General features: G+C 36.2%; 1 protein-coding gene across 1 annotated transcript in view; it reads right to left on the reverse strand.

Annotated features, from left to right (window-relative positions):
• Window positions 1-24,421, reverse strand: part of STS (steroid sulfatase) — a 98,321-nt gene that overhangs the window by 27,704 nt on the left and 46,196 nt on the right. The window contains exons 7-9 of the mRNA XM_075718710.1: window positions 15,761-15,898; window positions 3,349-3,508; window positions 599-720 (exon numbers count right to left, since the gene is read on the reverse strand). Of these exons, the coding sequence (XP_075574825.1) occupies window positions 599-720; window positions 3,349-3,508; window positions 15,761-15,898 (420 nt within the window). The remainder of the gene's footprint in view (window positions 1-598; window positions 721-3,348; window positions 3,509-15,760; window positions 15,899-24,421) is intronic.

The raw sequence follows: 24,421 nt of genomic DNA on the forward strand, positions 1-24,421 counted from the left end.
GAAATGTGCTTTGGTTAATATGGAAGTTGCTACCAGAAACAGTGAGCTGTTAGTTAAAAAGGAGCAGATCAGTGGGAAATGCTTTTTTCCTTGGCCTACAAAGTGGAATTATAACATTCATAAAAAGCATGAAAAGGGACCCTGGATACTGTATTCATTTATTGGATAATTATGACTTTGACTCAGTGATTCTTCTATACTTTGGCATGTCAATAACAAAAATGGCCAGGCTGACATCATACTTATGTTGTTATTCAGCAAGCCATCCTATTACCTGTACATTTTCAGGAAGATGTAACAGTTAACCTTGACTACTTCATTCTGTAACACAGACTATCTCTCAGGCAAGTTTAAAAAAAATAGTTTCAGATACCATAGATCTCAGTATTGTATTGATATGTAACACTAATGCATAGCAACAAACTAATGTTAAACAGTAAGATGGTGAATAGATGCATTCTAGCAAAACTAAGGAAAAAGGCTAGATACATTAAACAATTTATTTGTTACCATAGCCCAAGGTTTTTTCCTGTTTTTTTTTAAGCTGTAATAAAATTTATATGAAATATTTAAAATGTGAACAGGCAAGTTTACTTACTGTTTCCTGGATGCCAGCGCACTGCATTTAAATATGCATTACAGTAATGGAAGAGAAATTCATGCTTGGATCGGGTAACTTTTCCTTGAAGTAAGGGCATCAAATCATGTCCATCAATAATTCTGAGTAAGAAAGCATTTCAAAATCAAAAGAATAACCCAAACCTCACTTTACTGAGAAGATATTATAACCCTGCATTTCCACTCCTTAAAAAAAATAAATCTTCTTCTCATGATCTGAATGGCCACCTCTGGTTGGTCAATTAGGAGAAAAACTTTCAGGTGCTCTTCCCCTTTGATTTCTACATTATTGAAGGAAACATTAATTTTACATTTGCCATTAGGAATCATTGCTTCCTCAACCCATTTTTATCTTTTATCTTTTTTTTTTTTCCTGAGAAAGTGACCAGAGATATGTGAGTAAATTGCTATAACACGGTCCTCCAGGAATACAAACACATATACCTGCTCAAGCTGTTTCAGAGTAGTCTGGCCAAAGTACTCTAAACCAAGAAATATATACTGTGCTGTGTTAGCATCCTCGGAAGTAACGGTAAGAATTCTATCCATTTATATTATGCATGCCATAATTTAACACACAACTAGTCATTTTGAAATCGAATATGAACTATGTTTAAATGTGTGTTTATCAACAACATACACGTGCGTGCACACACAAACACATATATAAAATCTCTAAATGTTGCTGGACAATTTTGATCATGATTTGAAGGAGTCAATTTACATCAAAATGGAGTTATAAAATAAGCAAGGCTTCTAAATGTTTCCATAATTTAAGCCTTTGAATTGCTGCAATCAGCTGGTGGGTGAGAAATCACAATCTGCATTTTTGACCTGGTGTGAATTACAAATTTCACAAGAAGTTTTATAGGACATTACTTCTTGTTGATCTATAGATTAGCAGGTAACTATTTTTTAAGCATTTTGAGCAATATCTTATAAAAACTTTTTTGAAACTTTTAAACCATTAAATGTCTATGTTAATTTTCATTACCATATAAAACCCTTTTCACATTAGTGAAACTATTACAAGACAGGTACTATCTTCACTTTTTTAAGCCAAGAGCTATGTATGACTATGAAATTCTTGGCAGTAATTGTATGCAACAGCACCACACTGAGTAGGACTCTTCTCAAAGGATAGGCAGGAGAATACACTGGAATTCCTAAAGCAATGTTGTCCAATAACTCTGCTTTCTGGGTGCATCCCTGTCTGTGGGGGTCTGTTGAATTAGGGTGTTTCCCTCTCTCAAATTATATTTTCTTGCCCGAATAATGCACTCTTGTCTTGCCCCTGCAGGTTTTCCCATTAATGAGCTGAGAGCAGGACAGATGCATGTCTGTTGTACACTTTCTCTTCTACAGCCTGATGATGGAGAAAAGAGTGTCTCTAGTATTATGTGTCCAGTACTCTTGCATTCCCACATCTGCTGGCTTCAGGGGGGGTATATGAGCCTTCTCTTTCTGATGACTTATCTTTCTTCTTTAACTAGGAGCATCTCATCCTTCCCTTTCTAACCTGTGTCCTCTTAGTGACTGAAACCTAATCATAGTCATTTCTCTTATTTCTCAGGAAGGATTCAGTGGAGTGATAGGAATTCAGCTGCTGTACCAAAGATGCTTCAAGCTAGTCCACGGCATCCCACTCTCACCTACTATGAAGCAGTAACTATGGCACCTACTCTACATAGAAGAATCAGTGGAGCAACTTGCAAGTGGAAGTTACATGAGCGTATTGGGATTTCTATCAAAGAGGTCAAAATAAAGCATCAGTGCTTAGTCTTCACTCAAGCAATGTGAAAACAAAGTGCATAATATCAGCCCACATTAAGAACAATCTGAACTGCTTATTTTTGACAGTTACTGCTTGTAGGGGATCTCTCAGGACCAGTCTGACTAATTTTTCATGTCTTACACAGGTTCTGCCTTTTCCTTCAAGCATTCAATGAATCATCATTAGCAGAGTGTATCTGCTCACCACTGGTTTTCCTCATGTGGATTTTGGATGCTTTGTGCTCAAAAGCTGTTTGTGTATGGTAGATGTGTTCAAAGCATATGCATATCAGCAGGTTTCTCCACTTACTGGGCTTGGATGGCAACAGAGTTTAGGTGGAGGCACCTTGCTGCTGTGACTGGGTATCTCCTGAACAAGATAAAGCACATGGATGTAGGAGTGTCAATAAAGAATCTTATGAATTTTAGAAGTCCAGTGGGTTTTCTTATCAGGCTGCAAAACTCTATAAGGGATTATTATCACTAACTTGGTAGAGAACAAAAAATCCTGTGAGAAGGAATTTTGGTGTGTTTTGTTATACTAAGCTGGCTAAGGCTGAGCTCATAAAGTTGAATATAATTTACACTTGTCATTCCTTTTTCTACCACATTCACTCATGCAGAACAGAGCCTTTTTTGACATATTCATTTTTGCTTTTAGTAAATAATCCTAGGCCATGATTTGACAGTATGTTTCTCTTGGTGGTATTTTCTTACCCTCATGTTGCTTGGTGCTTGTTCTGCAAGTTAAGCTGTATTTACATACAATGTTTCTGTAAAATGTATCAGTATGTCAATATGAAATGAGACAACATACTACTGTAAGTAATGACAAAAAAATGCTTTTTAAATGTAATTTTTTTCTTTTCGTTCTCACCTGTATCTTAATGGATATCACCAGAATGTATAAAATGCTCATAAGACTTTCTCTAAAACAGAGATAACTACAGACCATACCTGTCAGAGGGTAACTGTGCCTCGGCAAGTTTGACTATGGTAGGAAATATATCCATGTTACTTGTTGGCTCATCAATATAGGCACCAGCCTGTATGACTCCAGGCCAACAGAGAAGCCCTGGTACACGAATACCTCCTTCCCAGTTCATTGATTTTCCACCTGAAAAATGAAAGTTTTTTTTTGCTAAAAAATCAATTTCTTCTTAGAAAAATACCCCCCCAAAAGGTTCAATTTCCAAATATTAAACATTCTGCCTAGCTAGAATCTTTTTATTACATGCATTTATTTTATTTTTAATTTGCTAGGTTTAGATTTTCCCCCTACAATCAGTACCTTTCTCATAGTAAATCTACTAATATGTATTAGACAGAGCTTATAAAATGTATTTAGTTTACTAACAAAATTAAATAACAGCTGTAGGAGATAAAAAGGCACCTTGCAGGAATCTTCATATAGAGTTTGGTCTCGATACTGTGCTACATAGGTATGTGAAGATATAACCAAAAAACAGGAATCAAAAACAATTTGATGTATGCCTATATGTCTGAGGTATGAACCCAAAGAAGATATATGATATTTTATTAAAAATGGTGCTTAATGACTTCAGATAGAATCAAGTACTAATTTAACTATGTTACTGAATTCTCCAATTCAATGCATTAGGAAGAAATTTGCTACAGTGATGGTAGATCTCAGGATGCTGCGAACACCTTTTTGATGTCTAAACCAGCACAGTTGCATCAAGTACACTATCAAGTGGTTGCATTCAACATTGCATTGCATCCATTTCCATTGTTTCTACAATATCCACCACTGCCAAGTCCTCCCAATATCTTTGGAGAAGGGCAACGTGTTTATTCTATGACAACATTTCTACCATTACTTAATGTATGATTGATGAAACTCTGTATGAAGAGCTATCACAAGTACTATTATTAATGCCTTATACAGTCATGTGACTGTAGAGCACTTCAGGTTGATCTTTGAAATTAATATATCACTTGGAAAAAAATATTTCTGGTAAACAGATAGGTTTTGGATATGGTTAAGCATGGTCTGGGCCAGGAATTTACAACTAAATTGAGATTGGTTTATATAATAGAAATGTCTGAAAGAAGAGGAATATGCGTGCTGAACCTGCACCACTAATTGAACCCAACAGCAATTCATGGTTCAAACAAAAATACTATGAGCATGTTTTTCCTGTATCTCCCTTTTTCAAGTAAAAAAAAAAAAACGCACAAAAGAACAAAATATTACAACAAAGTACACAATAGTTCTGTCTTCTCAGCCTCTTAGACACTCGAAGCACCACGCAGATTTTAGTATGTTTATTGTCAAGACTAGGCCTTGCCATACGTGCTATCTTACTGACTCCTCAATGATCTTTTCTATCTCAGCATTGGGCGATTCAGAATCCACCTGTTTTTCTACAGGTTTTTCACTGCTCAATAAGGTTTTCTGCAGGTTTTTCACTGTTCATAAAGGTAAGTGGCAACTTCAAGAGAGAAAACTATCTTTTGTATAGATCTTTACCCGTTATACATATATAGAGTCTTGTGGCTGAAAAAACTTTAGCTCATGATTCTTCATTACACCAGATTTTTCTTACTTTTTTTCATGGGTTTTATCAGAATTCATGATATTGAGTAGTCAGGGACACATGATTATCTAGTCTGACATCAGAAAACTTAGACTTTCTAATACCCAACATCACATCAAGCAACAATCTTTGCTTAAGTTGTTCTTGGAAAGCAGTGCCAAGTTCAGATCTCAACAAGACTATCCATCTTTTAAAGCAGTCTTAAAAATTTATGCTTGTCACTGCGTCAAATGTGATTCCATTCTCAGTATAACACTCATGGCTACCTAGTCTAAAACTCAGAAATGAGATGCATGGATTATTTTTGTTTACATTCTTGTAAATACATGATTTTCAAAACAAAAATCTAAAGAAAATGTAGATTTAAGTGTATAAAGGTGTTATCTGATGAGGTTTAAAGCACCTGTCACCTAGCAGAAGGAAGTGTTCACCCAACAGTGTGCTGGTGGGTTGTTAATACGGTTAGTTTGAGACCAGTTCAGATGTCAATAGAGTGTGTGCATCTTCTGTAGAAAAGGTGACTCTATCCATGTACAACAGTCATTAGGATTTTAAAAGTTTGGTGGGGATTATGTATTACCTAGTAGGAAAGTGTCAAGATTAATATCCTGAGTTATGGTTCACAGAAAATCCTGTTGAGCAGGAGTAGTTAAATCTGAATAAAAATCCAGGACAAGTATAAGGACATAAAATTACAGATATCCTCAAATTAAGATGTTTTTCAGCGAACAATTATGCCATAGATGATTTAGGTCATGAGCTGGATCCTAGCTGTAAACTAGGATGTAAACTAGATGTAAACATCACAACAGCTTGTTAGCTAGACAGTATGGACCAAAAACTCTAAGAGCTGATCTATACCACAGGTAGCTTTAAGCATAAGGTTCCTTTTATTTCTGTATACCTCTCTGAACCTAGAAACAGTGCTTAGCTAGACTGGATTGTTTAAATAAATTCTCGTTTTACTGTTGCCTCCTGGTAATCTGAAGACAGAGCAATTTCAAGGTAAGTGGTGAATCCCATTCCCACACATGTTGCAACTCTTAAAACCTAGATATTGGATCACTTTCACAGCCCCTAGGTTCACAGTACAATTTTCTTGAATCACTACAGAACAGGAGAGAAAACTTGCACATTACCCAAGCACAAAGGGAGCACTTAGCAAACTCTGCCTCCCTGCTGTGAGGTACGAAAAGCAAAATGGACTCCACAGCAGGGGCATCTCCTCGCTTATAGCTATCTCCTTGCTTATGTCTCTGAAGAAGTGACTGCTGTTTTCCTTTCAAAATACTAATTGGAGCATAAGTTTTTGATATCTCTGGAGGTTAGGAATAGCAGGGAACCAGGACAGAAATTACAGGTCATTGCGGAACACTGTCTTCTATCATCTATGCCTATGTGGTGTTCATCTTTATTAGAACTGTGTTTAGTGACATCACTGGAGTTGCTTAATGCCATTCTATGATTACAAATCCCTTGATATACATTGTCTTTAAAACTCTAGCTGTTAAACATTGTTCAAGCTATTTGCATTCTTTTTTCTTTAAAAAATAAATCAAGGTTTCACTACTAACATTTGAAACATGAAGCAAACATCCAAATGGCTAAAATATTTGAAGGAAAATAAAAAAAATCCACAAAAGGTCATTATTTAAAAATAAAATCTCTTGAAGTTTCAGGTTCTGATTCATTAGTTCTGTATTTTGCTTGGAGTTGACAACACTGAAACAGAGAAAAGGCAGCAACCTAGTAGTCTGTATGCCTGGCAAACCCTAGGCAGCCTAGCTGTATGTTATTTTTGTTCTCTTAAATTCTTCTAAAAATGTTTTTAAAACAGCATAAAACACCCCAGGCTGTATTTTCATGCTTAGCTATCTATGCTTTCTGAGTAGTTGCACCCTTCAGTGTTACATTGAACAATAGCCTACATTCACCTCTCCTGAAAAATCTGCAGGAGCAGGCAAAGTACAGACATAACTCTCTGCAGTCATCCACAACATGAAGTCAAATTTCCATTTTAACCTCATTTCAAATCTCAGCTAAAATAGTATCTTTTTTTTTTCTCCCTCTGGTTTAAATTGACTGCTATTACCTAACTCTGGAAATAGAGCTTTTATAAAAGATGATATATAAAGGAGAACTCTGTGGTATATCACTATTAATATTTTGAATGATGAATGATGAAAACCATTTAAAATAACTTTCTTAGATCACTTGGATTATAACCACACTACCTTTTCCTTTCTCCTTACATTCTTCTAAAAACAAATCTTCCAAACCCAATTTATTCTCCTGAATGATAGCAAAATACAACGAAAATAATTACTCTACCCATCTGCAGTGGACTTTATGCTACAAATATCAACAATAAAAACTGGTTACTATTGCTTACCTTATAAAACAAACAACAATTGCTTTTCAATGGGAAGCCCATTCTTTATTTTACTGCGTTTTAATCTGTTTCATGTACTGCTTTTGTTACTTTTCAACCTGAGCTGGTTTTGTACAGGTGAATCTAACAGATATAGCTCATTTGGACATCTCATCTGATCTTCCTTCCAATCAAATGAAATTGTGTCTCAGGATATTTTCTGTTTCAGTCAAAATTACAAGATTGGTTGACTATTTTAAAATCTGGATTGCTTCTGAGAAAATAGAAAAATACATTTACAGTACATACAGTATATTTGAAAAAAAGATCAATTCTTCCTTTCATTAAAGTCAAAAGTGAAACTCCAACTAATATCACTAAATATGCAACTAAATATCACTAAATAAGCATAGTTCCTGAAAACAAAGTAATGGTCAGTTTGATTTCTCTGTGGCTTACAGATAGGAAAAGTTTTATTAATAGCTTCAAGAAATACTGTTGAATGAACTTATCATTGCAGTATATGAAATTGTATAACAATAATAAATTTCAGTAAAATATTGGATAATCGATTCATCCAGTTCTTGATTAGCTCTCACAGACCTGCAGTAGATGTGATTTAAAAAATTGGCATCTAAGTCCTTAAGAAACATTCATGTATTGTTTTTCACGGATATTAACAAAATAACTATGAATATATCTATTTCTAAGGCACAAAGCAGTTAAAATGAATGTTGTTTAACTGGTTTGCCATCAACAGCGTTTGACTGCATTTCCACTAGCAGCATAACTCATGACCCACTCTAGCAGCATGACAATAGCCAAGTGCCTATATGCATTGTGCTAAATGCTTCATAAATACAAAGACAGACAGTCCTCCTAATGTGCTGGTCCAAGGTACAGTCAAGATATGTTTAGCTATGTGTCCAAAAGAAGCTGACAGAGTATTAAGAGATGCAAGGAGACTCCACAGAAAATCCCATATGTAACACAGTGGAATAGATGTCAGCAAGTGATAATGAGGGAAGACTTCCACTGTCTGCATATGTACTAGTGAAATAGCATGAGAAAAAGTGTAGAAAAAAGTTTTCAATGCCTTCACTTTTTACTGCGATAAAGTATGCAACAGGAGAGACATCCAGAGGGTTGTGGTCAATGTCTCGATGTCCACATAGAGAACGGTGACAAGTGGAGTCCCTCAGGGGTCCATACTGGGACCCGTGCTGTTTAATATCTTCATCAATGACATAGACAGTGGGATCGAGTGCACCCTCAGCAAGTTTGCAGACACCAAGCTGAGTGGTGTGGTTGACATGCCAGAAGGATGAGATGTCATCCAAAGGGACCTGGACAAGCCGGAGAGGTGAGCCTGTGTGAACCTCATGAAGTTCAACAAGGCCAAGTGCAAGGTCCTGCACCTGGGATGGGGCAACCCCCGATATCAATACAGTCTGGGGGATGAAGGCATTGAGAGCAGCCCTGCGGAGAAGGACTTGGGGGTACTGGTGGATGACAAGCTGGACACAAGCCAACAATGTGCACTTGCAGCATAGAAAGCCAACCGTATCCTGGGCTGCATTAAAAGCAGCGTGGCCAGCAGGTTGAGGGAGGTGATTCTGCTCCTCTACTCTGCTCTGGTGAGACCTCACCTGGAGTACTGCGTCCAGCTCTGGGGCCCTCAGCACAAGAAGGACATGGACCTGCTGGAGCGGGTCCAGAGGAGGGCCACCAATATGATCCAAGGGCTGGAGCACCTCCCCTATGAGGACAGGCTGAGAGAGTTGGGGTTGTTCAGCCTGGAGAAGAGAAGGCTGCGAGGAGACCTTATTGCGACCTTTCAGTACTTAAAGGAGGCCTACAGGAAGGATGGGGAGAATCTTTTTAGCAAGGCCTGTTGTGACAGGACAAGGAATAATGGATTTAAATTAAAGAAGAATAGATTTAGACTAGACATAAGAAAGAAATTTTTTACAATGAGGGTGGTGAAGCACTGGAACAGGTTGCCCAGAGAGGTAGTGGAGGCCCCATCGATGCCTAGAAACATTGAAGTTCAGGTTGGATGGGGCTCTGAGCAACCTGATCTGGTTAAAGCTGTCCCTGCTCACTGCAGGGGGGTTGGGCTGGATGACCTCTAAAGGTCCCTTCCAACCCAAACCATTCTATGATTCTATGATTCTATGACATATTTTATAACACACTGAAGCTAATTCAAGAAAGTAGTCACTAAGCAACTAAACAAAAATTACCACAAAATAATTACATTCAGTATCTTAGAGTAACAAAGAAGAATATAATGGCATCCTTTAGACCAGTCATCTTAAGCTGCTTGTTTATTCAATGGAGAGAATACTCCATTCATCTATTTATTCTAGTCATCTTATTCTAAAGCAGAGATTTAAATATTTCAGAAAATCTATCTCTACTTCTGTTCCTAAAAGAAAGCTAAGGTGACTAGCTCAAATGGACATGCTTAAATTGCAGTTGTCATACTGATGAGAAAGATAGTGAAAAACACCTAAGAAGAAGTCAGTGCAGATAGCTTGGATATCACATACAAAAACAATACCACTAAGTTCCATATCTTTTAACAGAGAAATATCACAGAACTGGGGAAAAAAAAAAATTGCTGGAAAAATTACATGGAATGTTTTAAGAAGAAACTTCAGTTAAACACAACAGTGTCCATATTTTAATCTGAAAATGTTAATATTAATAGGATTAAAAGGACCACAATTTATATGTTATGTCATAATAACTTATGTGTTATAAATAACTTATATTTTATAAATTATATATCAGATATGACATATGCCAATATATGAAAAAGCATTCAGTGGTCTGGTATAAATAATAAAGAGCTAAATAGGAAAATACATAGAAACAAAGATGTTTTAAAAAAATATATCACGAACTGGAAGTTGCCAAAGGAACTAACAGGCCAAAATGACTTAAAGGACCCATTGGCCCAATAGGTCCATAGGAACTACTAGGTTTCTGAAAGAAACTGATAATTTCTCTGACCAGTTTCTGATCAAAATGTTAAGTAGCCAGGAAAAAAATATTATCATGTATGCACCCGGGAGTCCTTCAGGAGTTCAGGTAAGAAGGTCTTGAGTTGTTGGGAAGAAATTCTTACTAAAATAGCCACAGTTTTTTGTTTTAAAGGCTGTATCTAGATTTAAACCTTTGAAAGATTTAAACCTTTGACAAGGACCTTCAGAAAAAGTTTCTGGAACATTAATCATGGGTTAGGAGACAAAAGGTTGTCACGAATCAAAATCTGACTAACAGGCAGGAAACAAAGAGACAAAATAAACAGCCTACAACACTTCTACAAAAAAAGTCAATAGTAAGATACCTTGATGCTACTTTGTATTAAGTACCTTGTTATTTTAATACATTTACTTCAATTTTGGAAGGAAAGTGAGCTGTGGAATTGAAAAATCCATGTATGACACAAAGTACCATAGGTTGATCAAAATCAGAAGAAAAGATAACGGACTTCACACCAAGTTGGATGAGCAGGAAACAAGATGCAAGTTCAAATTCTGTAAAAATATTTGCAGTACAACGAACATTAGAGAAAAAAAAAACAACTGAACTAGGTTTTACGGTCTTAGTTATTCATACCATAATCCATTGTGTACGTAAGAAAAAGGACCTATGCAAAGACTAATGCTTAATGCACATCTGTAATCAGTAAGATACAAAGACAACAGGCAGTCTATAGGATGAAATGGATAATATTAACAAGTAAGTACATAAACAGGTAGTGAAACTTCATGGCAAAACCAAAAAGGTAATACTTGTAAAGTGATTTTAAAAGAATGTATTTCACAATTAGAAATAGTTCACAGAAGAAAATAACAAGAAATTAGGGACAAGGAAAAACTCATCAGCTAAGACTGATGAAAGAGACTGATGAGAATTCTTTTCTGAATGAGGTATTAAAGGGAAAGAGGCACAATGAAAGTATACAAAACAAAGGTAAGCTAGGGAAGGTATAATAAGTTTTCCCTCCTTTATCCTATACCAATGAGGAAACAGTATTAAACTTCAAGATGTTCCATGAAATTTGCAACTGTCCCATTTCAAAATAGTCAATGAAAGCACCGTGTTCGCATTGCCAAAGCATTTAGGCTATGCTAAGAGTTTAGAAAGACTCAAAGTGGAATTCTATCTTTATATGATGAAAATTCATATAACTAATGCTAAAACTCTTTGTAGAATCTAAATTGTCAGGATTCACATCTTAAACCAAGGTCATACTATCTAGGATTAGGAGGAGATCTTCTTAGGGATGTTCTTTATTCACTACAGAGCTCCTGCATCTTCCTTTAAGGCTTCTGATGCTGACAACTGTCAGAAAAAGGCCACTCGAAAGAGATGCCATGATTTTCATCCATCACTTCAATACTACTATATAATGTCTTCTAAAAAAGAATATTGAATAGATAAACCAGACTGTGCATGACAGCAAGTAGTCAAATACTGTGTTAGCTCTGGTTTCTAATTTCAAGGGCTATCCAAATTTATGGTGACTGTTCCACAGTCAGAATCCAGAGTAATCAAACCTTAAAATAGCAATGTCCCCTTTTTGCATTCAGTCTTGCAGTGCTAGCCTAACTCTCCAAACTCTTCTTAAAATTTATTATTGGTGCTCATTTGGCTGGATATCAAGACAAATTAGTGAGTTCAAATAGTGGAGATCTGTTGAGAGCTTTTGATTTTAGGGCAGAACCAATTCTTGCTGAGCATACTGCTCCACCTCTGACAAGAGAGTTAAGTGGCTTAATTTGTATTTGCATTCATGCAGTGTTCATATACAAAAAGGTAAGTAGCAGAGATTGTCTAGCAGAGACAGGGAGAAAGGATGTGCATGTCTGCCAGTTTTGTAAACTAATCATGAGATGAAGCAAATTCGTGGTGCATGCACACATGAGTACAAGCAGCATAAAGATCATTCTTTTGCTTTTTCAGGCACATTGCTACCTAGTGCCTGAGACTTAGGGCTTCACAGGTCTGGTTTTCATTAAATCTGCCAGAGATGTACAGAACTCTAACACTTTTCATTGTACATGACTGTTAATATGAATAAATTCTTATGTTTGAAAATTGCTAATTATGCAAACAACGGATCAATTCCACTTCAGCCCTTTTGAAAATGATGCATAATATCCCTGTTAAATTGAAGACTGTTATGGACATGAAGAGAGTGGAAGATAAAGCAGAATTCATTGTATTTTAAAATGGCAAAAGAATATTCAACTGATTGCATGGGTCTTTAAATTTCTTTTTATTTTATTAAGAATGTCTCTCACGCAATAATTATTTTGTTTCTTACATCATGATTATTTTATATCCCATAGTATATTACAACATTTGCCAGCATAGCATAGGTGGTAACAGTAAACCACACAATTCATTTTAAAAATAAGAAGCCCCATCACTCCTTAAGTAACCCCATCAATCAGATTTTTTATTAATTCTGGTAAGATCTATTTCAAATTGTTCTCCATTCTGTAAGTATGAATATAAAATTTTGCAAGGATTGATAGAGAAGACTCCATTCAATCAAAGTTCCTCAGGAAGGCATATTCCCCAGTGTATTTGTCTTTTTTTTCCTCCTTGGCATTTATCCTGTATCTTATGTTTGGCATTCTAGAAGGCAAATATTTTTTAGAGCTTCTAAAACACCTCAGGCTGTGCCTACAGCTACAGATATGTAATTATATGGTACTTTAATTACCTAAATCACTATGTAAGGCCTATGTGCTAATGTTCAAGACACATTTCACTCTGGTGCTAGCCCAAGGGGACCCATCTGATAGTTTGTAAGCTCATGACTTTGGCATTGCTTGTTTTGCTTTGAGCTCTCTTAAAATATAAGGGTCATTTTCTCAGACAGATACCTACTGATTAAAAACCATACAGTCTTCTCACTTGAAAACCTCACTGTATTGTTATTGCTTACTGTATATATCTATCTGTCTTCCTTTTTGCAGTTTTGCAGATGGTACAAAACTGGGAGGAGTGGCTGATCACTGACAGTTGTGCCACCATCCAGAGGGACCTCGACCGGCTGGAGAAATGGGCCAAAAGGAACCTCATGAAGTTCAGCAAAGGGAAATACCAAGTCCTGCATCTGCAGAGTAATAACCTCTAGGACCAGTAAAGACTGGGGTCTGACTGGCTGGAAAGCAGCTGTGCAGAGAAGGACCTGAGGGTCCTGGTAGACAACTAGCTGAACGTGAGCCAGCAATGTGCCCTTGTGGCACGGAAGGCCAGCATCATCCTGGGCTGCATTAGGAAGAACATTTCCAGCAAGTCAAGGGAGATGATCCTTATTCTCTGCTCAGCACTGGTGAGACCCACCTGGAGTTCTGGGTCCAAGTGCAGAGCTCCCCAGTACGAGAGAGACATGGACATACTGGAATGAGTTCAAAGGAGGACCATGAAAATGATTAAGCAGTTGGAGCATTCGATATATAAGGAGAGGCTGAGAGAGTTAGAACTGTTCAGCCTGGAGAAGAGAAGGCTCAGTGGGATCTTACGTATGGATACATGGATTTACCTCAGTAAAGAGAACAGAGACAGGCTCTTTTCAGTGGTGCCCAGTGACAGGACAAGAGGCAATAGGCATAAAGTGAAACACGGAACATTCCATTTAAACTTAAGAAAAAGCTTTTTTTACAGTGAGTGTGATCAAACACCGGAGCAAGTTGCCAGAGAGGCTGTGGAGTCTCCATCATTGGAGATTTTCATAATTGACTGGACACAGCCCTGAGCAACCTGCTCTAGCTGACCCTGCTCTGCAGGGGCTAGGACTACAGACCTTGAGAGGTGCATTCCAGACTCAACTACTACGTGATTTTGTAGTTCTGCAATATTACTTTTTTAAAAAATCATACCTAAAGGCAATTTACTTCTTTCTCTCTACAACTAAAAGTTTCAAGTTTGGTAAATGACTTTCCAAAAAAATGCTGGATTTCTTTGATCTTGTCCCTTGAAATATGAGGGGAAAAAAATTACAGAGCCACTTCCTAGTGAAAGAATGAAAAGAACTTTATCTCTGGTAAAAGAACAAGAATATTCACTGCATTTCTTTAAAAATAATAATCCCAAGCATTCCTACCCTATTTCAATAAGATTGAAGACTATTAAAAACATTTTGACATTCATTTCCCTGATGCTGTGTGTCCACCACTTGCACACTTGTGAACACTGTTTTCTGTAGTTTATCAGAGAGAATCCTTTATTTCATACTTGACAATGTTGTCTATGGGCAGTCTGTGACTGAATAATCATATCCTTTGATTATGACCAATCTATGAATGTTATAGCCATGCTATCAAGCAGAATTCCTCCATCTCCACATCCTTCATTCTCTCATCCTATTACCCTATTACCTCCTCTTGTTCTGCCTTTCTCAAAAATACATTGCTGACAATAATGATGTTCATCCCCATGTTGGAACCATGTTCTCAAAGATATCCAGTGGTGTATTACATTCCTGTTGACTGAAGGGACCACCATGCCAGAGACATGGGAACTAACTAAGAAGGCTGTTTGCTAAACTGGAATTTTTCTTTCTACAAGATCAACGTAGTGCAACAAAAGCAGTACCTTTCAGTATTGTTGTATGATATCACTAGGAAAAAGTATATTACAATAAGGTAGACTTTAAACACATTTTAAGCCAGAATAAACAGATTTTGGATTATTAATCTCCTCCAGACCTGTACTAAAAGAATACAACTAAACTCTGTCCTTTTAACTAAACTCTCTCCATTTCCAAATCGGTCCTCAATTCATAAGTGTGTTATGCATTATTTTCAAAACTCTCTTCTCCAACTCAGTCTTTTCTGCTTGAAATCTTTTCCTCTTCTGTTGTTGTTGAACTTGCCCATCCCAAACTCAATTCAGCTCCTCATTTTTCTTTTTTAACCTAACCTTCCTTTCCTTTTTCTGTAATGAATACACTGGACTTTGTTACTGATTCTCCCACCTTTTCTATATCCTATCTTTGTGTGAACCCACTCACTCCATGGTATTTAGCTCCTATTTACAATTCCTGATGGCTCACAAACCACCTTGGTTTCTTTTCTATTCTGCTATCCAGCTGTTATAGTAAAGTACTATGAACTGACATCCTTCCAAAGTTGTATCTCTGCCCAGTTCAAGAGTATATTTGCTAGTCTTAAAACTCCACAGAGCTCTGGCTCAGTATGTACTCTGGTTAAGCTGCTGTATTTGACAAGTAAACCCCTTATATTTACTGCCTATGTTTGAATTTAGGATGACAGTCATGAGAAGTTTATTGCCAAGGAATCGAGTTTTGATCTTCTTGGCCACAGAGTACATTACAGTTTTGGAGCAAAAACAAGGAGATGATACTTTCTGACACTTTTTTTAAGAATCATCAGAGAATGTTCACCTTTATACATGCCATTGTATCCTCCGTGGACTTCTCCAGAACTGGAGATTTCTTCAACATGAGCCCCCTGGTCAGATGTAAAGTATACAAGAGTTTTATTACTCAGATTATATTTCTCCAGGACATCCAGAATCTGCCCTAAAAAAAAAAAAAAAAACAAACAAACCAGCCTTAATGTCTTCAAGTGGCTTTTTTCATTAACCTTGGCAAGTACAAATAGTTTTATCCTTATGTATTTTAAGATCGCTTTCCATATAAACATTATTATGCTTAGCAATTGGCACTATGCAGCATACAGTAGGGGACGATTGCACAAGGCTTGTTGCAATCAGGACCATGGTTCAATTGCTGCAGGATTTCTTGAAGTATAAAATGAGAAGATTTGTGCACATCGGAGAATAGGGCTGATGCACAGAGAGCCTTTGGAAGCAGTTGCTCTCAATCAAGGAAACCCCTCAACAAGAAGATTCAAACCACTGAGGATATCTAAAAGAGTCTCAGCATGCAGAATAGAGCTAAGAATTTGGGGGTAAAGCTTTGCTGCCTAGCAACCTATAGAGGCAGCATGGCAAAAATCTCAGTCTGAGTGTTAGAATAAGACTCTAAGAAAAAAAAGCAACTTAATGTATGGAGTGCCTCTGGAGACCACACAGTTTCATTATCAAACCTACTAACTAGTCCCTAATTTCTCATCATATAAGAATAGACATTGACTAAACTCAAAATGTGCAAGGTAATAAACACACACATGTGCACGTATTTAAAAGAAGAATACACATGGATATGCTCTGAAATTCCAAGGCACTATGGGCTCACATTTCATTTTCACAAAGGGCTCCTCACACTACCTTGGCACTGTGGAGAGCCTTGCAGTGCACATAAATTACATTTAAACCTATTTAGACTGAGTTTTTTAAAGAGGGTTTCTATATGAATGAGAGTAAAGTCGTTCTTTGTAACTTGCTCCAGTGAATTTTATACTGATTAGGAATCTAAAATTATTGGTCCTGGAAACCGAACAAAGTATAAGAATATACTTCTTCACATCAGCCTGCAAATGAGCTTTAACCTTGTCCTTTAGGAATCCCAGAACATATAAAGATAATTCTGTCTTCACAACTTTTTTATCTTTATTCTTTTCATTTAAACATCTAAGAATGGTCCAATTTGAATTTTAATTTTGATTTGCTCACCTGTCCACTAAGAACTGGGCATCAGCTGATGCCCAATTATTGTGTAAAAGTGGATGAGATAAGGACTTTGAAATACAGAGCCTTCTGTAACAATTTTCAGATCATCATTTCTGTTACTATGCTCTTTTTTCTGGATAAGGAGTAGTTACCTTACCTTATTGCTACTATTTCTACTTGTCTTTTAATGTTACAGCATTCTAAAATTGCCTTGTTAAAAAGGTTGACTGTCTTCATTTCTGATCAGCTCAAATGACTGGTTTATGAATAAAGGAACACCACCAGTTAAATAAGTGATACCCATTGGTCCTGTTTGTAAACTAGGAGCAAAGAAGAAATGTAAGAGTAGGAGAGTTTGTTTATGTAAATTTTGAAACCTTGTGGGAGTTGAAATTTCCCAACAGAGCTGAGGAAAATCTGTTACAAAGGCTGACATTTTAAAGTTGGTGGGTTGAGGGAAAATCACGCAGATCCATCTGACAAGCCATTCGCCTGCTGCAGCAGGTGGACTTAGTGCCAGGAAAGAAAGAGCTAATTTCTCACTGGCTTCTGAGATTGTTTGGAGAATATACTTGCTAAGTAATTACAATATCCCTTGGAAAGGTGGCAATGATGATAAAAAAGTGGAGTATATAGATAAATTAGGACATTACGTGTGGGTATTCAGCCACATGGCCTCCAGCGTTCCCTTCCAACATGTATCAATCTATGATTTTCTGATTCTATTATAATAATAATAAATAGGATTACACAAAGAAATATATGTGCAATGACATGCACAAATGCATTTTTTTAACCTATGCAGTTTTACTTGATGAAATTGGATTTTTAAATTCATCCTGTATTTAAAACAAAATAAAAATAAAACAAGAATCCCACTCAGTACATCACATGAAATGATCTCTGGTAATCAACGACATCTGCTGTCATTCAGTAATGGCCATTTTGATTTCCTAATTAATCTGGGAAAAAATGAGAAGCAATGAAAAATGTCTTGCTATCACAATTAATTATATAAAGCAGTCATCATTATGATGACTTTTTTTTTCAAAAAAAAGGTTGAGTAGCTTGACTTAGCCTGGAAAAAAAAAATCTGACACTCAAATGTTACCCATTTCAGAAAAAAAAAAACCCCAATAATTTGCTTAGAAATTCTCATCCAAAGCTTGTTGAACTCAGTGATAAAACTTCCACTTCCTTCATTTGGATAATTAAACACAAAGAGGATTTACTACATTAGGGTTTATTACCAAATGATAAAATTACAATTTATTTTAGCAACAGCATTTTTCAGTACAGATGGAGTAATAGTAGTAATTCAAATAACACTATTGTCAGAGAATGGCAATCACAATGCACTCACAGAAATGAAGCAAAACTTCCATTTCTATTTTCATCTTGAACACTGACACCATATAGAATGAAAACTATAAATAAGCAATAAAGTGTGTGTTACCAGGAGCCCCATTAAAGTGCATCTGAATGATGTAGCTACTGTTAACAAATGTAATATATTCACTTATTAGCATTTCTAAATGGTAACCAATACAGAAGAAAAATGCAAAGAATGTATTGTGGATCTCTATGAACAGATATATTTCACATGCAATATTGTATCAATTTTGTAGTAGTAGGCAAAAGTAGGCAAAGTAGGCAAAGTAGGCAAAATACATCCTTTACTGTTTTCCTATACCAATTTAATTTCACTTTTACTCTAACTCTTCCACTCTTACTACTTCAGTAGATTTCACAAAGACTTTAGAATTAAGTTAAAATTGATGTATAAACATTCCCAGGCAATGACAGTTAATGAACAAGGAGGAGTTTCATCTAACCTATTTTAGCTGCCTAATTTCGGAAGAGGTGAATCACAACTGCAAAAAGGCCTTTTTTACCTGTTGACTCAAAAAGAGAATACAGGCAACTAGCTCAAAACTAAATGCCTTCATATTAGACATCAAGGACAGTAAGATGAATCCTACCCAAAGTGCTAGGCATGCAACTACATGAGCAACACACTTTAATGAATGTGGTGAACAGATAAATGACATCTGAGTAAGAGAAGATGGTAAACTGTATTGCTTCACCCATAAAATATGATTGGAAGGGTATCATATGTCATATGCTCTTGAATTACAAGCGTGCGGCTTCAGCTGGCTTAGTATCCCTTTTGAGGCCCATTGTTGGTTGCAGAAAGCAATACAAATTTTAGAAGACTTTTTGAATGTAATATGAAACCATAGCATAAATAAGCCAGAACACTGGGAAAACTGTAGCTCTGTTCAAGCAACAGTAGCTTGCTATCCCCAGTGTAGGAAATTATCAATAAAAATGGAAGGATGCTTGATTGAAAAGACTCACTTGAAAGCCATGTTCTAAAAAATTAACAAATGCACTGGTCTCTGTGGATGCTATCATACACATTTTTTTCTGATTTGAACAGAACAGATATGCAAAGACAACATTTCTGAACAACAAAATCAATCTAACACTGAAGGAGCTGTATAATTTCTGAAGCTATTTAGTAACTAGAATTTCAAATGAAGTTTTTCCTACTATTGCCGTTCTAGAAATGTATATAGGTGGCTAACATTGTAGCTGACAAAGGTATTAGATCATCAGATAGTTTTCCTTCATCTGTATTTGTAAGATACAAAACAGATTAAGGACAGCATTAAGATGTTACTGTTTTAATTAGTACATCAGTGTTCCAACATTTAAGTAAAGCTTCCTCCAAAATATACTGAGGACTGCTCTACATCCTGCTCTCCACTCTTGCTTCAAGCTGTGTTAAATTATAAAGAGTTGTTTCATTCTTAAAGTGAAAATGCCAATTTCAGTGGAGGGATAGCCATGTGAAAGTGATAAAAGCAATTGACTCTGTTCTTTAGAAGGAACCTGAGAGTGCCATGCTGCTATTCAGCTTCACTAACTCAGCATGAATGGTAGCTGAACCAGCCTCTCTAATGCTGAACATAATTTCTGGAGTTTTGACCCATGTAAAACTCCTACTGTACTCATCTACATTAAGCAATAGGGTTTATAAAAAATGACTATTCATTTGAAAACAAGGTAAAAACATTGAAAAACAATAACATGTTTACAAATGTGTTAGTGATTTGAAAAACTGTTCAAAGATTTAGTCAAGCAAGCATATGAAAAAATGCATTTGATTCATAAATTAGCTGTTATTTGAAGTCAATAGGACAGAAATGTTATTTGTATGAATATGAAATAATTCAGAGTCTTGCTGAAATTATGAATAAAAAGCTCTAAAATACAGAATACCTCTGTGTAACCTAGATGTTAAGACGAAATAGTCTCTCTATTCATGAGGAAAGCTTTAAAGCAGTTTGCCAGATTTGAATTAAAAACAGGCTTCAGAAGGAGGGTTAAGGACCTGTCTCAGGACAAGACAGTGGATGGTAAAGGGAATTCCTGTAAATATAACATTCTTTTCCCACTCCAGCAGACTTTCACATACCTCTGTGGTATCCAGAGGGTTACACTAAACTTGAGACAATTATTGGACAACGAGTGATCTGGGAAGATCAGCCATCACATCTCTGCCTAGAAGAGGCAGGGGGTTTTTTTGGTTGGGGTTTTTTTTTATTTATTTGCTGTTTCAGAATTTCCGACTGATACTTATGTTTGGTTTTGAATAGCATCATTAACCAGAATCACAACTAACTTGTACTCAGCTGAAGGGGTTCACGTCTGTGAGTGGCAAGCCAGGCATGCTTTGAATACATGCATGAAATACTACAAATTAACCCTATGTACATAAGTATCTGGAAGCCCATACTTCTCCCAGAAAAGATATTGATGGCATTCAATTATACAACCACTACGTAGTAAACCTCTTGGGACCCTCTTCCTGCTACAGGAGTTAAATTAAGGTAATTCCACAGTTCATCATCTCTTTAGGGCTCAAATGCTAAGATTTTTACCTTATGAAAACTTAATATTGCATCTTCTGCACACCATCATTCACAAGCTAACAATCATTTTAATCTCTGTGTTGATTTTATGTGATGAAAAAAAGATACTTCACTTTTTAATGCACTGATCTGATTACAAAATCCACTGACTAAAACCTTTGTATAAAAACAAGCTTAGTAACTAAGATCAAGACATCCCTATCTTAATTTTAGCTTTTGTGTATTTCAGTTATAAATATGCAAATGTTTCTGTGGTATTCTCCGAGCCATCCAGTTTCCCCTTGATAAATATGTAAATCAGTTTGTCTCTGCAGTGGGGAAGTAATTATCACTTTCAGACCTAGTCATTGAGCACAACACTTGAGGTAAAGATGGGAAATAATAAAACCATTGACAGCAACACAAGAAGTGGCTGCACATATGGTGAACAGTACATAAACTCCACATGCAACTTGTTTAACATTCAGAGCTAGAACACAACCACTGGAAAGTGGAAATTCTGGGACAAAGCAATAGATTGATGGCACATTGATGGTACATTATCTAGCCAGTCAACAGAACATACCCACCTAAAAGATGAGTGATTCTACATAGAAGCAGCATTAGTATATGAACCTCAAAGGTGAGAGTGAATACTAGTTAATATAACCGTTTGACTAGAGCAGAAAATAAATGCATAACTAATTACAAAATATTTAATAATTCCTGCAGGAAGAAAGTGGAGCGTAGACTCAATGGAAAGTCTTGAATCGGTCCTACTGTGCTACCTTTATTTTTGAAGTTACACTATGGAAACAGCCCATACAATGAAGTCTTCTCCAAAGTACAGAGCTGGAATCTCAAATATGCTAAGTTCCTACTACAATAGCTTAATGGGATCTTCAATGTCAACAGGACATTCTGCCAAACAAGTAGCACCTCATTCTGAAAAAGTACATTTATATTAGTGTTTTAATTCGGATAAGGAGTGCACATTCACAGCAAATCCAATCATGGTCACTTAATATATTTTGTTTGCATAGCAAAGCCCTCTTGGATTTCATGACCTGGATTCCTTTCAAATTAAACTAAACTTGAGGATGGGCTCCAGGAATGCACCTAAGGCACTCACACTACTGATGGGCATTCAGTCTACAGGACCACAGTAGAGCTGGTCTGAAGTGGATTTTCTGTCTCTGCTGATGTGCTGATAGTCTCTCTCCAGCTTGGAAGACAGTTTAGACCTGCCACTGTTGACAGTTCAAAACACAGTAGGATTGATGAATCCTACACTGAAACTCTGGTGCTAGCACAGCTGAGCTCCACCTGTGCATATTCTAGATACCTAGAGGGTGTGATTTACATACAGTGTGCACATCTACTCTGATATAGTTACTATAAACATTTTTTAAAGTCAATGAAGCAAAAGAAGCATTTTCATATGCAGCTCACCTATCTTAAGATGAATGAATTTGGCCGCAAAAATTCTGATTTCTTTTCCCAATGAGGTAAGCTGAGCTAATTGCCCCAGATTTACCTACAATTACCATTCAAATCAGCAGTTGTTAGGCCCAGATAGTCTGTAGAACATCAAACACTTCTCTGTTGGATTCCCCTAGACTCAGGGTGAGACATGTAAAATCGGTGTAAGGGCTAGGAGAAGGGCAGTCTTTTTTAAAAAAACAAGGCAACTTTGGTGTGCGGTCAGCTAAGCTATCGGTAAAGAATTTGCTTGCTGTTTGGATTTGGATTGCTATGTAATTGTAAACTTGTAATTGGCTTGTGACTGTTTATACGGTCTTATAAGGTGTCTTTCATACCCTCAGGATAAATTTTCAGCATAGTGCACAGCAAATTAGGCATGCACGTCTTAGCAGCTATGAATAAATCAACCAAATTTTGACTTATAATTATGCATAACTTTTTCCTAGAGATGAGTACCACATGTCTTATTTTTTTTTTATTCATATAGGGTTCAAATTATTTTTCAAATGTGAAAGTTGGAATGATACTTTACATGTATACAAATTCATTTGGAAAATAAAGCACAGAGTTAAGATGCGGTTGTGAAAGCTGTGAAGATGTGTAGTATAGCTGCAATATAGACAGTGCAGGATGGAAAGGTTTTCATATTTACATCAATACTACAACACTAATAATGGATCATTAAAGGTCAAAAGTATAACTATTTGGTGGCTATCTATTAGGATTTAAATTAGCTAATAAGTGCATTGCTTCAAATTCACTGTTAGACCTTACATTTATTGAACAGACAGCTATGTATTTCTAATGCAGGTCTTAATTTTTAGCCTGCTTAAAATGCTAAAATATGAGAGATGGTCATGTAATTTTAGGAAGGTCCATCACATTTGCATTTTGCGTGACAGCTGTGATAACTTTTTTGGTAAATTTGCATCTTCATTCTGCACACATCTGAGAATAAGACACTATTTCACACATACAACTTAAGATGCATAATGCAAAAGACACTGTCTCGTTCCCCACTTCAGGTCTCCCATTTTTTCTTTCAAACTTTGCAAGGGATTTCGTTAGGTAGGACCTAGGCAAACTGTAATGGCAACCAAAGGATGCTATTAATTTTTGAATTAGACTGTCAAGTGAAGTTAAAGCATCAGCTATTTGATCATTCAAATATATGCTGATGGTGATTGATTCAGTAATTGTGGGGTGATAAAAGAAACTCTTCTCTATATCCTCAAAGGTTTAAACATTTATTAATATCAGAGTCAATTTTAAACTGAATATGTATATTCTCTTAGATCCAAATGCATAATGCCAACATTTTGCCAGATTAAAGTATGAAGAATTATGAAGAATTTAAAACAGGGCAAGTAATTTAACCCCACATTTTAATCTTCTGCACTTTTCTGAAAATTTCAAAGTATTTGTCAGTGTGTGTTTCATTTTTATAACTTTTATTAAATAAAATTGGAACTGTGATAAAATTAGTTGACTTTAGAGCCTAAACATTTCTTATCCTTCAACAGCCAAACTTTTTAATCTTTGTTGAATTTGAGCAGGTTTTAAACATTTGCTATAAATCATATACCATAAGGAGAAGTTTTATCAAGATCAAATTAGTATTCCTCATGAAATCTTAATTTGTTTCCCAGCTTTCTTATTTTAATTGTGCAAATCTAAACTTACATGAAAGTAGCTGTACATTAACTCACCCCCAAAACAGAAGATGCTTTTTATCCCCCTTGACATGGCCATCACCATGCACTCTTGCTAATTCACTTACTTCTCTAATTGCTTTTGGGCAACTCAGTGGCTTTTGTGCCTAAATATTACTAGACACTCAAAGCCTACTGTGCAATCACCATCTCCAAACCATGCTAGCTGTGAATGAATCTCTGTACAGACACTGCTAGTACCAATAAGAAAGCAAGCCTTACTGTGAAAATTGTCCTCAAGGGAATGTAAATGAATGTAAACTCCAATCTGTCTTCTCTAGATGACATTCTGAACTTATGAAAAAACAACAAATAAATTGAAGGCTGCAAATCTTTCTTTATGATTCAGCTTTT

The sequence above is a fragment of the Pelecanus crispus genome, chromosome 1 (assembly GCF_030463565.1).
Source record: "Pelecanus crispus isolate bPelCri1 chromosome 1, bPelCri1.pri, whole genome shotgun sequence".
NCBI classification, from domain to species: Eukaryota; Metazoa; Chordata; class Aves; order Pelecaniformes; family Pelecanidae; genus Pelecanus; species Pelecanus crispus.